Raw genomic sequence first — 16,598 nt, 5'->3', positions numbered from 1 at the left:
ATAATAGCTAGCAACTAAGATAATAATAGAAACTAATTTTACACAGAGCAATCAAGTCATTTTTTGCACCCAAAAAAAAAACTTAACTGCAGAATATTCTCTAAGCATTTCATAAAAATTAATTTATTTTCGAGGAACTATCTCAAGATTCTCATATTTCGATGTTGTATCTCTTTCTCTCCCGTTTTTTAAAATGTATGTCTTCACTATGCAATGGTGCGAACATTAAAAACTGACTGATCAAATTTGTTCAAAACCAAGAATAGATCAAATAAAAGAGAAAATGAATATGAAAGCATGTTCATTCCCTTATATAACGAACATCATTTGCCCTCCCACAAACAACACGATTAACCCATATATTATCGTAGAATAAATGATCTGAAATTGAAACTCATTCTTCTGACATCAACCTCTCCTATTTTCCCATTCCATTCCCAATCGAGCCATGTTCATGCTAGAACTTCCTTCTTGTTTCAGTTCTTCAACAGCATCATGCTGCAGAACTTCCATTGCTGCGCGAATTCTCATTCCGTCATCGCCAATCATCACTCTCTTTATCACCTTCGTAATCTCTTCCCTTTCCACTATTCCATTCTCATTGACCTTTACCCTCACTGCCAGGATTAGGCCATCGCTTAGAATAGCAGCATTCATTCTCTGCTCAGCAAACAAGGGCCAAGCTATAATGGGCAAGCCATGCAAAACACTCTCAAGTATAGAGAACCAGCCACACTGTGCTAAGAACGCACCAATGGCTTTATGACTAATAATCTCAACTTGGGGTGCCCAGCAAGAAACCAACATGCCTTGTCCGCCAGCTTTCACGACCCTTTCTACAAACCCATTTGGCAAAAGCTGTAAAGGATCTACTTTTGAACCAGTGAAGTAATTAGCACTTGCTAAATCATTTGGTTCTCTCACAACCCATAGAAATTTTTGACCACTCAGTTGTAACCCTAATGCTAGCTCATTCATTTGGTTTTGAGATAATGTCCCACCACTTCCAAAAGAGACATATAACACAGACCTAGGTTCTTGTTTATTCAGCCACCTTAAAAACTCAGAATCGTCATGATTGATCACATGATTGCTACTAGCCCAGCGACCCACTTGATTCACATTAGGTCCTACAGGATATATGGAAGGATGTTTATTACTTTGTTCTTTCAGCAAGGCTGGTATTGCTCCTCCTTCTAATCCTTCGAAGCTGTTCACCAAGATACCGTCAGCAAGATGTAACGCTTTAGAACGACGAAGAACGTTACTATAATCTTGGCTGGATCGATGTTGAAGTGAATTTGGAAGATCTCGACCATGAATTGGGATACAACTTGGGATGTTTATGTGTTCTGAAAGCTCTCTGAATTCACATGAAACTGTCTGGTTGAGCCACGATCAATGAAGACATAGAGAAAGAACCGAAGATGACAAGGGGAAATATATGTATGACAGTATGTTGAGTGTTTTGGCCAATTCTAATGGCTCGTAGGCTAGGTAATCAGCGATTAAAGCAACGAGCTTATTGGTTGAGTTTAGTGAGTTCAAAGCATCACGAATGGAAGGAATAGATTGGGACATTGTTAGAGGAACTTGAAGAGCAGGATGAATATTGGAGCCTTGAGGGAAGGTGACAGGAGGAAGAAGAATGGTGTGAATTTTGAAAGAAGAGAGAGAATCAATGAGGGATTTGGAAGCATTAGAGAGAGAATTTAGAATTGGAACTATGAAGGTGATATGAAGGTGTGGATTGATTTGAAAAAGGCGTTTGCATAAGGCCAAGGTTGAAGCTTGATGGCTGAAGGCAGGTATTGAGATTACTGCAATGTGACTTTTGGGCTCCATGGGAAACACTATGCGCGAATTGAAACTTCCTCTCTTGATATTTTAATTAGGGAAAATGGCCACAAAATACCATGTGAATTTAAAAAAACAAATAAGGCACCTGAATAAGTAAAATGACAAATAGAGTATTGAGTACCAATTTGGAATTCAGATTTTTGGCCAAAAGACCGAATTGCCCTGATTGTCTCTGAACATTGAGCAGTGTATTCATGCGATAGAGAAAGGGAGAAACTGATTTTCTTCGACGAAACTAAATCCAAGTTCCTGCAGTCACCAAAAAGGGTTCTTTGAAATCACATTGCCGCCGTCGCAAGAGTAGATTGCCGTCGCTGAATTTGGTTACCATCATTGAAATACATTGCCCTATCTGAAACAACTCGTACTCCCTGAGAATGTCGCTGTCGGAGAGATCGTTGAAGTAACACCAACTGTGATAAACAAGTAGGAAGCTTAAATATTATTCTTCATAGAGCATTTTCAATAGGTCCCTATAGCTTAAAATGTTATTGTCTAGCATTCCTCTTTTTGGTTTTGTCTCTGTTCTTCACATAAAACCGTTTTCAGAGAATGGGGTTGATTGGGAGCTCGGTAGCTAAGGAAGTGGGTCAAACCAGGCTGGAGAAAGCGAACGTTACGATCCTGTTGACCTTTCCTAAATTTATTATTCCGGTGGATGCAGATGGTGTTTGAATTTGAAAGGAGAACAAAGCCGTAATTTCTTAAGAAAAGAAAGATCATAGCGTGTATACTATAGCTATTGATTCAACCTCCTCCTCATATAAAGTCAGAAGATTGAGTCTCTGAAGCTAGGGTTTTCTAGTATTATTCAACCATTTGTCCTGAATTTTACAAAACACATATTGTGATTTACAACTTTCGTAGTGAAAGTGACCATTTTGTTAATGGGTTTTGCAACCTGTTTTCAAGAGATAAACAACTTGTTTGTAAAAACCAATAAAATTCCACGCTAAATTTGACAAAACATATAGTGGGATTTATAACTTCCATAGTGGAAAAGACCACTTATTCAATGGGTTTTGCAACCTGTTTTTAGGGGATGGGCAACTTGTTTCTAAAAACTAATAAAATTTCACACTAAATTTAACAAAACACATAGTGGGATTTACAACTTTCGTAGTGAAAATAATCACTTCTTCAATGGGTTTTGCAACATGTTTTCAAGGGATGGGCAACTTGGTTCTAAAAACCAATAAAATTCCATGCTGAATTTTACAAAACATATAGTGGGATTTATAACTTTCGTAGTGAAAATGACTACTTAAATGGGTTTTGCAACCTCTTTTCACGGGATGAGCAACTTGTTTTTAAAAAATCAATAAAATTTTACACTGAATTTTACAAAACATACAGTGAGATTTACAACTTTTATAGTGAAAATGACCGCTTCTTAGATGGCTTTTGCAACCTGTTTTCAGGGGATGGGTAACTTATTTTTAAAAACCAATAAAATTTCATGTTGAATTTTACAAAACATATACTGGGATTTACAAATTTTGTAGTAAAAGTGACCGCTTTGTTAATAGGTTTTGCAACATATTTTTGAGAGATGAGTAACTTACTTTTCACCACCAATAAAATTTCACACTAAATTTTACAAAACACATAATGGGATTTACAACTTTTATAGTGAAAGTGACCACTTCTTCAATGGGTTTTGTAAACCTGTTTTCACCGGAAGGACAACTTGTAAGTATAAATAAATCATTCAGTGAACATGCACCTGAAGTACATTACAATAAACATTGAACTATTAACTTTCATAATTAACTACATGTATAATAAAATCTACCATTCACGTAATGGGATTTACCAAAAACCAGCAGGCATATGACAACAGTTACATTACGTAATTGCTTGCCACTATTTTCTGATTTCTGCTTCATCATTCACTAAATACTGAATATAAACCCTCAAATGCAATAATCCTGTTCCTATTTCATCATGAAGCAGCCACAAAAATGAATAATCCAAATCCTGCCATCAACTTCTACTCACTCACGTAATCCTACAGGTTCACTCTCTCTCTTACTACAAATCCTCTTTCCCACAACCAAAACCCACCAAATCAACAATGTCTACAGAATAGTGATGCGGAGGAGTAAGGTAATAGCATTTCCAACATTCTTCTTTCCTTCTTCCTGTGTTTCATCAACGTCTTCCTCTGTCTGCTTTCTTCTCACTTTCATCTCCTTTTTACCTCACTCATCAGGGCAATTCGGTCATTAGGCCAAAAATCTAAATTCCAAATTGGTACCCAGTGCCCTATTTGTCATTTTGCTTATTCATGTGCCTTATTTGTCTTTTTAAAATTCACATGGTATTTTATTGTCATTTTTCCTTTTAATTATAGGGTCTTCTTTTGATCTATGAGCACGATATTAAAGTGTAAATTTATAATAATATTGTGAAGTCAATGATAATACTTTAGAGATATTGACAACTGTTTAAGAATCTAATGTCTCCATCATCTTAATTACTGATCTCTAAGATTAACCCTGTAAATTAGGTTCTGTTCAACGTGTTATATATATAAGACATAATTGTATAAACTAAGACTATCTAGTTTTAAATGTGAGAGCTTGATAATTAATTTGTAATTAAATAAGTTAGTTATTTGTAAAAAAATATGTATTAGTTACCTAAAGTAATATTTTTAATTATTTGCATTGAAAACTACTTCTTTATAGAAAACGCCTTATTATGTTCAATTGATATATATATATATGTGAATGTTTAGGAAAAAATTATAAATCTAGATTGAAGTCTTACATTTAAAATCGAAACTAACATGTCGACTAACTCTTATATTTAAATCCAGATTGAGCATAATATAAGTCACTTGCACTCTAAGCTCGCAAACTAAGAAATACATTAAATTAATAATTTTTTTATCCCTTTTTCCCTTATTAAAGGAATGGTATTAAAAAAATATGTTATATTTTCTCTCACCTATTTAAGTTAACTTGGGTAAAATTAGAAGGAAAACAAAACTCATTAATTACTCTTCAAGTGACCTATATTTAGGAATAAACTTTTTTTGTATAAATGACTTATAAATAGAAATAGAGTAGTATTTGGCATGGGTGAAAAAGAAAATCTCTTGTTTGGCGTGTGTAATTTACCCTAAAAATTGCGTTAAAGTAATATGAAGTGTGCAACAGGGATTGCAACTTGTATTATTTCTGATGACACATTTTACGCCTGTTTCTAAGCTTTTTTTTTTTTTTGGTTCAATTCACCCGTCATTGTGATATTAATTAATGTACATGGATAAATAGTGCGAGGCAATAATACTGTAAAGTCAAAGATAACACTCGGCTTGGTCCTTCTTATAAACCACTTCTGAGCACCTCATCAAAACTAAGGAAAGATAGTTAAGTTATTAACCTTATCTAAAATTTAAAAAAATTATCCATATTTAAAATTAATGAGATTTTATATAGGGGTAATCTTAAAAAATATAATTAACACTCCATTTGGTGACTTATAATAAGGATCATTTATTTATTTCTCTCCTGAAAGGTATCCTATAACAAGAGTCAGAGGGAGTAGGTAAAGATTAAGAATCTAATCACGTGTCCCTAAATTATATTAAAGTTACACTTGCATATGGGAAATTGGGCTCATGCCTACGATCCTTTCGTTATGGGAATCATGACTACGATCCTTTCGTTAAAAATATTTTAATAGTAATTGATTTAACCAAAACGGCCAAGCTACAACGAAACCTAGTACACCTTAGTTGCATGTGATATTATGGTCAACGATCTCTAATAATTACTCCATGGGATAAGCCTCTTTGAGGTATATACTATACTACTACCGGTTCTAAATGTAAGGGCCAGTTGATACTTCTAAATGTAAAACCCTAATCTATTTTTTCTTTCAAATTTATAATGTGTTCTCAAAAATATCTCTATTGGTTATAAGGCACACCAAAGTGTAGTTCAATGTACATAATTAAATAAGCGTAATTTAAGAAAATCAATACATATTTGTAACAAATAACTAACTTAACTAATTTTCTTAATCTCTTTAAATTAATTATTTAACTTTTATATTAAGAAACGGAGGTAGTATTACTCATTTCACTGCTTTTTATAAGAGACAATCAGGGAATACGATGTGTTCTTTTTTATAAGAGATATTTAGAATTTGTCTTAAGCTTTCTTTGTTGATTTTCTAATTACTTATCACTGTGTTTAATTTTCATACATTATCTTTCCATCATACATTTTTTCTCTTCCACATAAATGAGGATATTTTTAGGGGAAAAAAGATTACATTTTTTACATATTTATGGTCTCCAACTCATTGTAACCAACATTTCGAACAACGTTAATTTTCTCTTACAAAAACAGAGGGAGTACTACTGAACCTATTTAAAAGAAGCCGCAGGTAATACTGTATAAATTACGTTGAAGTAAATGTGATACATACAACTTGGATGCTTGCATGATCTGTTTATGATATATATATATATATTATGTGCCTCCTTTCACATCCTCATCGCTTAATTTTATATTGACATCGATAAATGCACAATTTTGAAAAGTCAATGATAATAGAGATAATCATAGATGAACGGCTGTTTAAGACTCCAATATATGTGTTTCTAAAATAATATTAAGAGAGTTGCAATCTCATGTGAATTGTGAATGTGATCATGTCTCCATCGTGCATCTTAGTTACAGGAACATATATAAAGCCTATACTTTTCTATTATAAACAAATTGAGTTACTAAGAATTAGCCAGAAACTGTGTGGATTTTTTGTGGATGATTAATGGTCCAAACAGATAGGACGAAACTAGGGTTTAAGGGACTAGAGTATATAATTACAACAAAATATTTGTCGATAGAGCACAACGTTGGGCAATCCATATAGCCAATTCCATCTAGTGGGATGAGGCTTGTTGTTGTTGTTGTGTGTATTAAAAAAATTGGAGTATTATTCTTTTCTATAATATTATCAAACTTACAATTCAATAAATTTCTATTTAATGCTTTATCAAACTATAAACAATGTTGAGTCAAGGCCTTCTTGTAACATAAATGATATCAAACACTTGTCTTAAGGCTTTTTTAAGCATGAAATTTTGAGTTCGAACCCTTTGCGGGGAATATAACGGGTGTGTGTGAATTATATGGGAAAAAAACAATGCCAAGATTCCTGGTTGGCTTGAATTGAACTCCTTCTCTATTGATCGCCGCCAAGCAAAGAACAGTAGACTTCTTATATTCAGTTCCCCACTTGCTTAATGTTGACTTTTTAGAACTCTTATTTAAAAAATTTCAAAGTATCGTTTCCCATATGTGCTTTCATTTATTTCACATGAAATCGCGTGCACTACTTGTAAATTATGATATATTATTTTTTATTTTAATAATAAGCTTAAAAAAATAATTACTATATATTTATATTATATTTTTTGTGACGGAAATTAGTAATGGAAAAATTTCATCACTAATTTCCGTCACAAAATATTTTGTGATTGGAGTTAGTGATGGATTAGTGATAGAAATTAGCGACGGAAAAATTTTGTGGCCAATTTTCATCATGAATCATTTAAAGTAGAATCAGTGATACCGTCACTAATTTTTGTCACTAATCATTTAAAATAGAATCAGTCACGGATTTGCAACAAAATTTAGTGGCAGAATAAAATTTCATTATTAATCCATCGCTAATTTAGTGACCAAATAAAATCTCATCACTAATCCGTTGCTAATTTAGAGACAGAAATTTTTCATCTCTAAATTTTGTCACTAATTTTAGTAACAAAATTCCGTCACTAATCTCCTTTTTTTTTTTTTTTGGTAGTGGAACATCATTTGCCCTGCCACAAACCATACGATTAACGCGTATATTATCACAGAATAATATATTAACGCGTATATATTCTTCTAACATCAGCCTCTCATATTTTTCCATTCCATTCCCAATCGAGCCAAGTTCATGCTAGAACTTGCTTCTTGTTTCAGTTCTTCAACAGCATCATGTTGCAGAACTTCCATTGCTGCGCGAATTCTCATTCCTTCATCACCAATCATCACTCTCTTTATCACCTTCGTAATCTCTTCCCTTCCCACTATTCCATTCTCATTGACCCTTACCCTCACTGATACATTTAGGCCATCGCTTAGAATAGCAGCATTCATTCGCTGCTCAGCAAACAACGGCCAAGCTATAATGGGCAAGCCATGCAAAACACCCTCAAGTATGGAGAACCAGCCACACTGTGTTAAGAAAGCACCAATGGATTTATGACTAAGAATCTCAACTTGGGGTGCCCAGCAAGAAACTAACATGCCTTGTCCACCAGCTTTAACGACCCTCTCTAGAAACCCATTCGGTAAAAACTGTAAAGGATCTACTTTTGAACCAGTGAAGTAATTAGCACTTGCTAAATCATTTGGTTCTCTCACAACCCATAGAAATTTTTGACCACTCAGTTCTAACCCTAATGCTAGCTCATTCATTTGGTTCTGAGATAACGTCCCACCACTTCCAAAAGAGACATATAACACAGAGCTAGGTTCTTGTTTATTCAGCCACCTTAAAAACTCATAATCGTCATGATTGATCACATGATTGCTACTAACCCAGCGACCCACTTGATTCGCATTAGGTCCTACAGGATATATACAAGGATATTTATTTGTTTGTTCTTGCAGTAAGGCTGTTATTGCTCCTCCTTCTAATCCTTCGAAGCTGTTCACCAAGATACCGTCGGCGAGATGTAATGCTTTAGAACGATGAAGAAAGTTACTATAATCTTGGCTGGATCGATGTTGAAGCGAATTTGGTAGATCTCGACCGTGAATTGGGATACAACCTGGGATCTCTATGGGTTCCGAAAGCTCTCTGAATTCGCATGAAACTATCTGGTCGAGCCAGGACGAATGTAGACATAGAGAAAGAACCGAAGCTGACAAGGGGAAATATATGTATGACAATATGTTGAGTGTTTTGGCTAATTCTAAAGTCTCGTAGGCTAAGTAATCAGCGATTAAAGCAACAAGCTTATTGGTTGAGTTTAGTGAGTTCAAAGCATCACGAATAGATGGAATAGATTGAGACATTGTGAGAGGAACTTGAAGAGCAGGATGAATATTGGAGCCTTGTGGGAATGTGACAGGAGGAAGAAGAATGGTGTGAATGTTGAAAGAGGAGAAAGAATCAATGAGGGATTTGGAGGCATTAGAGAGAGAGTTTAGAATTGGAACTATGAAGGTGATATGAAGGTGTGGATTGAGTTGAAGGAGGCGTTTGCATAAGGCCAAGGTTGATGCTTGATGGCTGAAAGCAGGTATTGAAATTACTGCAATGTGAGCTTTGGGCTCCATGGGAAACACTCAGTGCAAGAATTGAAACTTCCTCTCTTGATTTTTTATAGGGTCCTTATAAGAAATTAATTATCATAAGATTAGCAATTATTGAAGAATCTAATCGCGTGTACCCAAAATTACATTAAGAAAGTTACACTTGCAAATGGGAAATGAGGTTCATGACTACGATCCCTTCATTAAAAAAATCAATTAATTGAAAATAGTTTCATATAATTTGATTTCACTATGACAGCCAGGCTACAACCTAGCATACCTTTGATATTATGGTCAATGATCTCTAATTACTCCGTGAGATAAGCCTATTTGAGGTATATAATATACTACCTCTCTGAACCCATTTATAAGAAACCGGAGGTACTGTATAAATTATATTGAAGTAAATGTGATGCATCCAACTTGGATGCTTGTATGATCTGTTTATGATATATTTTATGAAATTTTTTTAAATGTGTTCTTTTCTTTTCATGTTTTTTTCTTTGGCCTTCTTTCACATTCTCATCGCTTAATTTTATATTGCCATTGTTAAATGCACAACGTTGTAAAGTCATTGATAATAGATAATCATAGATTAACAGCTGTTTAAGACTCCAATCACATGTTTCTCAAATAATATTAAGAAAGTTGCACTCTCATGTGTGATTACGATCACGTCTCCCTCGTGCATCTTAACTACGGGGACATCAAGCCTAAATTATTATTATTCTTTTCTATTATGAGCAAATTAAATGAGTAAGAGTTAGCCAGAAATTGTATGGATTTTCTGTGCATGATTTATGGTCCAAAATCCAAACAGATAGGAGGAGACTAAGGTTTAAGGGACGAGAGTATACAATTACAACAAAATATTAATATATTAAAAAAAATTGAAGTATTATTTATCTTATATAACATTACTAAACTTGCAAATCAATCGGTAAATTATCCATTTAATGCTTTATCAGACTATAAAAAAAAAAAGTTGAGTCAGGGCTTTATACATTAACCACCTCTCTTAAGACTTTTTTAAGTGTGAATTTGAACTCTCTATTAAGGATACAATAGGCGTGAGTTATAAAAAGGGGAAAAAAAACAATGCCCAGCTAGTTGGCTTGAACTAAACTCCTTCTCTATTGGTTGCCGCGAAGCAAAGAATAGGATACCTACCCCTTACATACATACATATTTATATATATATATATATTTATATATATATATTCAGTTTCCCACTTGCTTAACGTTGACCTTTCAAAACCCTTGGTTAAAAAATTTCATAGTATCGTTTCTCACATGTGCTTTCATTTATTTTCACATGAAATCGCGTGCACTACTTGTTAATTATGTTGAATTATCAATTATGAATTTACATTCGAATGCTGTGGTAATTATATGAAAAGCAAAAGATGATTATAGTGTGAGATCTATGCAGGAGGGAAGAAGGCTATACGTTTTCCATGGAAAACAAAGCTCACATTGCTGTAGTTTCAATTCCAGCTTTCAGCCATCAAGCTTCCATACTATCACTATGCAAACGCCTTCTTCAACTTCATCCAAACCTCCATATCACCTTCATACTTCCAGTTCTTAACTCTCTTTCAAATGCCTCCAAATCCCTCATCGATTCTCTTCCTTCTTTCAACATTCACACCGTTCTTCTTCCTCCTGTCACCTTCCCACAAGGCTCCAATATTCATCCTGCTCTTCAAGTTCCTCTAGCTATGTCTCAGTCTGTTTCATCCATTCGCCATGCTTTGAACTCGCTCAACTCAACCAGTAATAATAAGCTCGTTGCTTTGATCGCTGATTACTTAGCCTATGAGACGTTAGGATTAGCCAAATCACTTAACATATTGTCCTACATATATTTCCCCTCATCAGCCACGGTTCTTTCTCTGTGTTTGCATTCCTCGTGGCTTCACCAAACAGTTTCATGCGAATACACACAGCTTCTAGAACCAATCAAGATCCCAGGTTGTATACCAATTCATGGTCGAGATCTCCCAACTTCACTTCAGGATCGATCTAGCCAAGTTTATGAGCATTTTCTTCGGCGATCCAACGGGTTATATCTTGCCAGTGGCATCTTGGTGAATAGCTTCAAAGAATTGGAAGAAGGAGCAATAACAGCCTTGCAAGAACAAAGTAAAAGCTATGCAAGTGAATCAACATCATCCATACCTAATAAATTCCCTTCTGTATATCCCATAGGACCTATTGTTCAAGCCGGTTGGGTGAGCAGCAATCATGTGAATCACGATGATTCAGAGTGTTTAAGGTGGTTGGATAAACAAGAACCTAAGTCTGTATTGTATGTTTCTTTTGGAAGTGGTGGGACATTGTCTCAAAACCAAATGAATGAGCTAGCACTAGGATTGGAGCTGAGTGGTCAAAAATTTCTGTGGGTTGTAAGAGAACCAAATGACTTGCCAAGTGCTAATTATTTCACTGGATCATCAAAACATGACAACACTTTGCGATTCTTACCAAATGGCTTTATGGAGAGGATGAAAGGGAAAGGCTTGGCGGTTCCATGTTGGGCACCCCAAGTTGAGATTCTTAGACACAAAGCCACGGGTGGCTTTTTAACTCATTGTGGTTGGAACTCAACACTTGAGGCTGTCGTCCATGGCTTGCCGATCATAGCTTGGCCACTATTTGCTGAGCAGAGAACAATCGCTGTGATGCTTAGCGATGGCTTGAATGTAGCAGTGAGGCCAAAGGTTAATGAGAACGGAATAGTGGAAAGGGAAGAGATTGCGATGGTGATAAAGAGAGTGATGATTGGTGACGAAGGAACAAGAATTCGTGCAACAATGGAAGTTCTGCAACATGCTTCTTCTGATGCACTGAAACAAGATGGAAGTTCTAGCATGATCCTGTCACAATTGGCAATGGAATGGAAAAATATAGGAGCGTGATGTTAGAACTTAGAATGAGTTTCAGTTTCAATTTTTTATTAAATGATAAGATTAATTATGTGATTTATAAATGTGGTTCAAGTTATTAAAGAACTCGACGAATACTGAATCATCCTGCAACAATCCATGTTTGAATATTAATTTACTTTATGCAAAACCAACTTCGGTTATTACATTGATGGATTAGTTTGGAGTGTTAAAACCATGTTAAAATTTTTATTTTTATTATTTTTATTTTTTGCCTTTTTGGGCGACCAAGCAACATTCAACTTCCATTCAACTGAGTAAAAACAGTAAATGGGCACAGATCGAAGTCAGAGAAAGAATCATAAAGACCATAACATAAGAGGATTTACATATGCATGCTAGACTAATGGCCTGCTTTCTTCATCTTCTCCGACATCCTCAGAAGAATGGACCCTTAATTCTTGTTCATTACCATGTGGCTTTGTCACAACGGCAGTGGAAGGAGAGGTTGAGGCTCTCTTATTGGAAGGCTTGTTATCATAAGAAGGCACCATCTTCAATATGATTCCCATGGCTATAAGTAAGAGGCCACTTCCATGTTGTTCTGTTATTGGCTTTGTGAATATCATGTATGATAGTAGCAACGTCATCGCCTTTCTTGCTGTTGTTATCTGTGAGAACAAGATTATTAATGAAACACAGAAAGAAAGGATCCAACAATATCATTAAATGACAAGGGAATATGTATCTTATGATAAAAGCACTCTTGCTAGGAGTCATACATAAAAAGCCAATAGATAGTTTACATAAGCATGTCAATATGCCAAATTTAGATTAGTTTTCACTGGTCCAGTGTACCATCAGCTTATAAATTTTAGATGTTCGCAGTACAAAACAATTCATCTACAACTCTGAATATCTGGCTATCTCTCTCTGTATAAGAGAGAGAATAAAGTTGAAGTCCATATAGCACGAGGCTTCTAAATTGATTTGCAAGTGATTTATAGAAAGTGATATGGAGAGAAGACAAAAAGTATGCTGGTAAAACAAAAACAAAAACAAAAACAAAAAAGAAGCCAAAAAGTAAACTGTTTGAATTACGCCACCAAGATGGAGAGAGAATCAGTGTATCTGTATTGCACTTAACCCAACTTGGGCTAATCTTGCAGGCATGAGCCCATCTCCTTCCTTAGATCTTTTAAAGGCCCAATATCATATTAATTAACATACTACTCCCAATATCTGCACCGAATTTAGCCCAATTCGGCCCAATCAGTGCCTCACTTTTCTCCTTCCTTTGATCCTTACAAGCCCAATAACTATTTGAAATTCACATAGGCACCCAACAATTTCAAGTGCCAACCATCTTAATTTTCTAAATCATATTGCAATCAAGTTAATATGGTAGCAGAAAACTCAAATATTGATCGTTTTATGACAATTAACCCTAAGGCATTTGTATGTTCACATGCCAAATGCCAACGTTAAGGTAACGTGAGTTTCTAATTCTAGGAGCTAAAATTCAGACCATGGTCCAAGGTGACATTATGGAGGCAGCAAAAAGCTTGTGAGAGCAACTTACCATGGCTGTGGTGGCGGCACCAAAAATGGCAATAAGGGAAAGCACAGAGACTTGGCCGATATATGTGGCCATCGCTTCAAACACTAGCACACCATACACATAGAGATGCTGAAAGTAGAAGAAAAGATCATTCCCCATTGGAAAAAGCAAAAAGTGAATTCTAGAAAAAGATCTGTTTATTCTAAATTTACCTGAGAGCATGAACTCCAAGCTTTGAATAATTCTCCTGTGAACAGCATGGGTGGGATTAAAAAAGGTAATCCCACTACAGTAGAGCAGAAAAGCATCTCCATCTATGTCAAACATGAACAAGTAAGGTATTTCATATGCTTTTCAAAAGACTTTAATACCAGTGTGAGTATGCGACTGTGTAGTTAAAGTCATAATGATAACATGATTTCCTTTTCCTTCACCTGTGTAGTTTCAGGGTTCATAGTAAAGATTGCTTCTTGCAAATTTCCCAGAAAAGAGTCCATGACCAAAGCTCCAGATATCATCATAATGCCAATGACACTGAAATTTGGAGATGTTTGCGCATCTGCTAGCGTGAAAAGGATCAAACCCACAACCAAGAGTACTGCAGATACATATTCATGAAATGGATATTTTCGTCTCAGGCCTGGTATGAAAGCACCCATTATCATCACGGGCAGAACCTAATGTACCAAAGTGGGATCACATTACATTTCAATATTTTGTAGCTACACAGCTAGGGGATAAGTAGGAGAAAGAATCATGACAACAATCTCAGGAAAAGGAACAGATAATTAGATTTATGAGGCTATAAACTATTTATTAGATTCAATATCAAACACACAGTTCTCAGATTCCCTGTAACTCAGTAATTGCATCAAACATATTTTAGGTGTTTCAGTTTTAAACCATGTCTAATAAAGAACAGATAATCGAGATTCTGGAGGCACTAAACTATATATCAAATTCAATATAAAACAATAAACTAAAAGGGAGAATTTGATTCTCTGTAACTTGGTAATTACATCAAACACCTTCAAGGTGTTTCAGTTTCGACCTTAATCTGTCAAGAAAGTTTCCTTCTGAAGCGGGTAAAGTGACAAAAGAGATCTTCTTTGCATGTGGTCATGTCAGTTACCTTTGTGGATTTAAACATGATCTGTGCAGGGTAGTTCAGAAAAGCCAGTGACCCCTTTGTGAGGCCATGGGAAGCCATAAGTACAGCAGAAAGCTTCACATAGGTTTTCCATGGATTCACCATTTGCTTGCTTGTGAAGCCTTGCAGGTAAATTAGAAACAAGTAAACAAATCCTTGAACAAACGTGAAGTACCAGCCATAGCTGAAATGAAACAGAAACCAAACCACTTCTTGAGTTGATTTTTTAATAAGTATATAGAGGCCCTCAATTAAAGCTAAAAATCATGAATAACTGACAAAAGAAATATACATCATTTGAAATTTACCTGAATTGTACACCTGTTATATACATATTCCTGAAAATAAGGCAGATGAAAAGGCTTTATTTGGTTTTGGCACATATCAAAATTTTGAATATACTCTAAATGCCAGGAACAAGGACAAAGGGAAAATGTTGAATCCGAAGACGAATTTTGCAAATGCAATGAAATCTTGGGAAGAAAACTCAAAGAAAAATGTTGAAAAAGAGGGGGGGAAAGGACTTTTTAAGTAAACAACAATCACATATGACCATTACTATAGAGAGAAAGAAGCAAGAAACTCAAATTTGGTTTACTTTCTTCCAATATATTGTTCAAATTCCAAAGTTCTATGATGGTATTACGGAAAAGAAGCCAGAAAATGAAGAACCAGAGGAAACAGAGCATGTAACTAATTCACCTCACAGATTCCGTTAACGAGATAACCAAAGAAAAACCCAGAAGAACAAATGAGGAATTGTTGCCATCTGGGTCTGTCCGACAGAGAAATTCCAAACAAACTACGGGCTGTTCTTCCTTCTTCATCAGTCCCTAGCTACCTGAGTACAGTTCTCAAAAACCAAAATCAATAATCCCAAAAATGTGCATGGAAGGGGTAATTTAAAGGATTGATTTCTTCTCGAATTAGAAATTTCAAAATATTCAAACACAAAACGATAATAACAACCGCTGGAAATCAAAAGTTTATCAAACAAGAGGATGAAGAATAGCCGGACTCATTTGCATGTCGGCCTTGCGAACCCAGAGAAAACAGAGAAAGAAAAAGCTTACTCGGAATGGAAAATGAAAAAGCTATATGGGGCTTGATCAGTTGTGCCTAGAATGAAGCATACTTCCATGCAAGGAAGGTTTAGAGAGAGCAAAATGGTCACTCTCCAGACTATCTAACAAATACGAATTCTCTCAGTTGGAATGATTATAAAACTGATGGTTTTCTCGGAAACGCTCTCTTCTGAGAAAAGTATTTAATAATAGCACAAGAAAGAAGCTCGAGCAGCCTTGCACGGCATTTATATCGTGTGGTCTCCGAGCACACTTTCAAGAAACTCTCCATTACTCACTATGCCTACACTCAAATTGCTATGCACGCTGCTGAGGCGGGGGAAAGTAGGCAAGTAGCAGACTTCCCAAATAATGGCTATGGGACATTTTATTTGAGTTTCTTAGCTTTAATTAAGAATTAGAATATTTAAATTAGAATTGACTGCATTTAAATAAAAAAAGACCATTATTCATGATTTGAAAATTAATAATTTTTATCTAAATTAATATTTATTTATTTTGAAAGAATTAAGATATAAGGCGATGTACATGGTAAATTATTTATCTAAAAAAAAATGATTAAAATTAAAAATTAAAGTATCTAATTAAATTTAACTAATTCAAACAGAAACACACAACACATGCATGTATATTAAATTTGAGATCACAAAACTATGTAGGCAATTGGGACTTTTTATAATTTATAAATAGAGTAGGGCTCATAAATTAGAGTAAGTGACTTAT

General features: G+C 35.1%; 3 protein-coding genes and 1 pseudogene across 3 annotated transcripts; 1 reads left to right on the top strand and 3 right to left on the bottom strand.

The window, feature by feature from the left end:
- Window positions 1–408: 408 nt before the first annotated feature.
- Window positions 409–4,052, bottom strand: LOC114738938 (hydroquinone glucosyltransferase-like). Its single transcript, XM_028927001.1, has 3 exons — window positions 3,946–4,052; window positions 2,189–2,273; window positions 409–1,383 (listed from the first exon to the last, which is right to left on the bottom strand). The coding sequence occupies exons 1-3, from the start codon at window positions 4,050–4,052 to the stop codon at window positions 409–411; spliced, it is 1,167 nt and encodes a 388-aa protein (XP_028782834.1).
- A 3,726-nt stretch (window positions 4,053–7,778) lies between these two features.
- On the bottom strand, window positions 7,779–9,215 carry LOC114738937 (hydroquinone glucosyltransferase-like). The gene has a single exon (XM_028927000.1). It carries the CDS (start codon window positions 9,213–9,215, stop codon window positions 7,779–7,781), a length of 1,437 nt encoding a protein of 478 aa, XP_028782833.1.
- A 1,433-nt stretch (window positions 9,216–10,648) lies between these two features.
- On the top strand, window positions 10,649–12,112 carry LOC114738936 (hydroquinone glucosyltransferase-like). Its single transcript, XM_028926999.1, has one exon. It carries the CDS (start codon window positions 10,649–10,651, stop codon window positions 12,110–12,112), a length of 1,464 nt encoding a protein of 487 aa, XP_028782832.1.
- Window positions 12,113–12,355: 243 nt separating this feature from the next.
- On the bottom strand, window positions 12,356–15,346 carry LOC114738935 (UDP-galactose/UDP-glucose transporter 4-like; annotated as a pseudogene).
- Window positions 15,347–16,598: the final 1,252 nt, after the last annotated feature.

This window comes from Neltuma alba, unplaced genomic scaffold (genome assembly GCF_004799145.2).
Source record: "Neltuma alba isolate B1F8T4 unplaced genomic scaffold, ASM479914v2 tig00013725_pilon, whole genome shotgun sequence".
Taxonomy (NCBI): domain Eukaryota; kingdom Viridiplantae; phylum Streptophyta; class Magnoliopsida; order Fabales; family Fabaceae; genus Neltuma; species Neltuma alba.
Note: the sequence above shows the minus strand (reverse complement) of the source record. Positions and strands in the feature narration are given on the sequence as shown.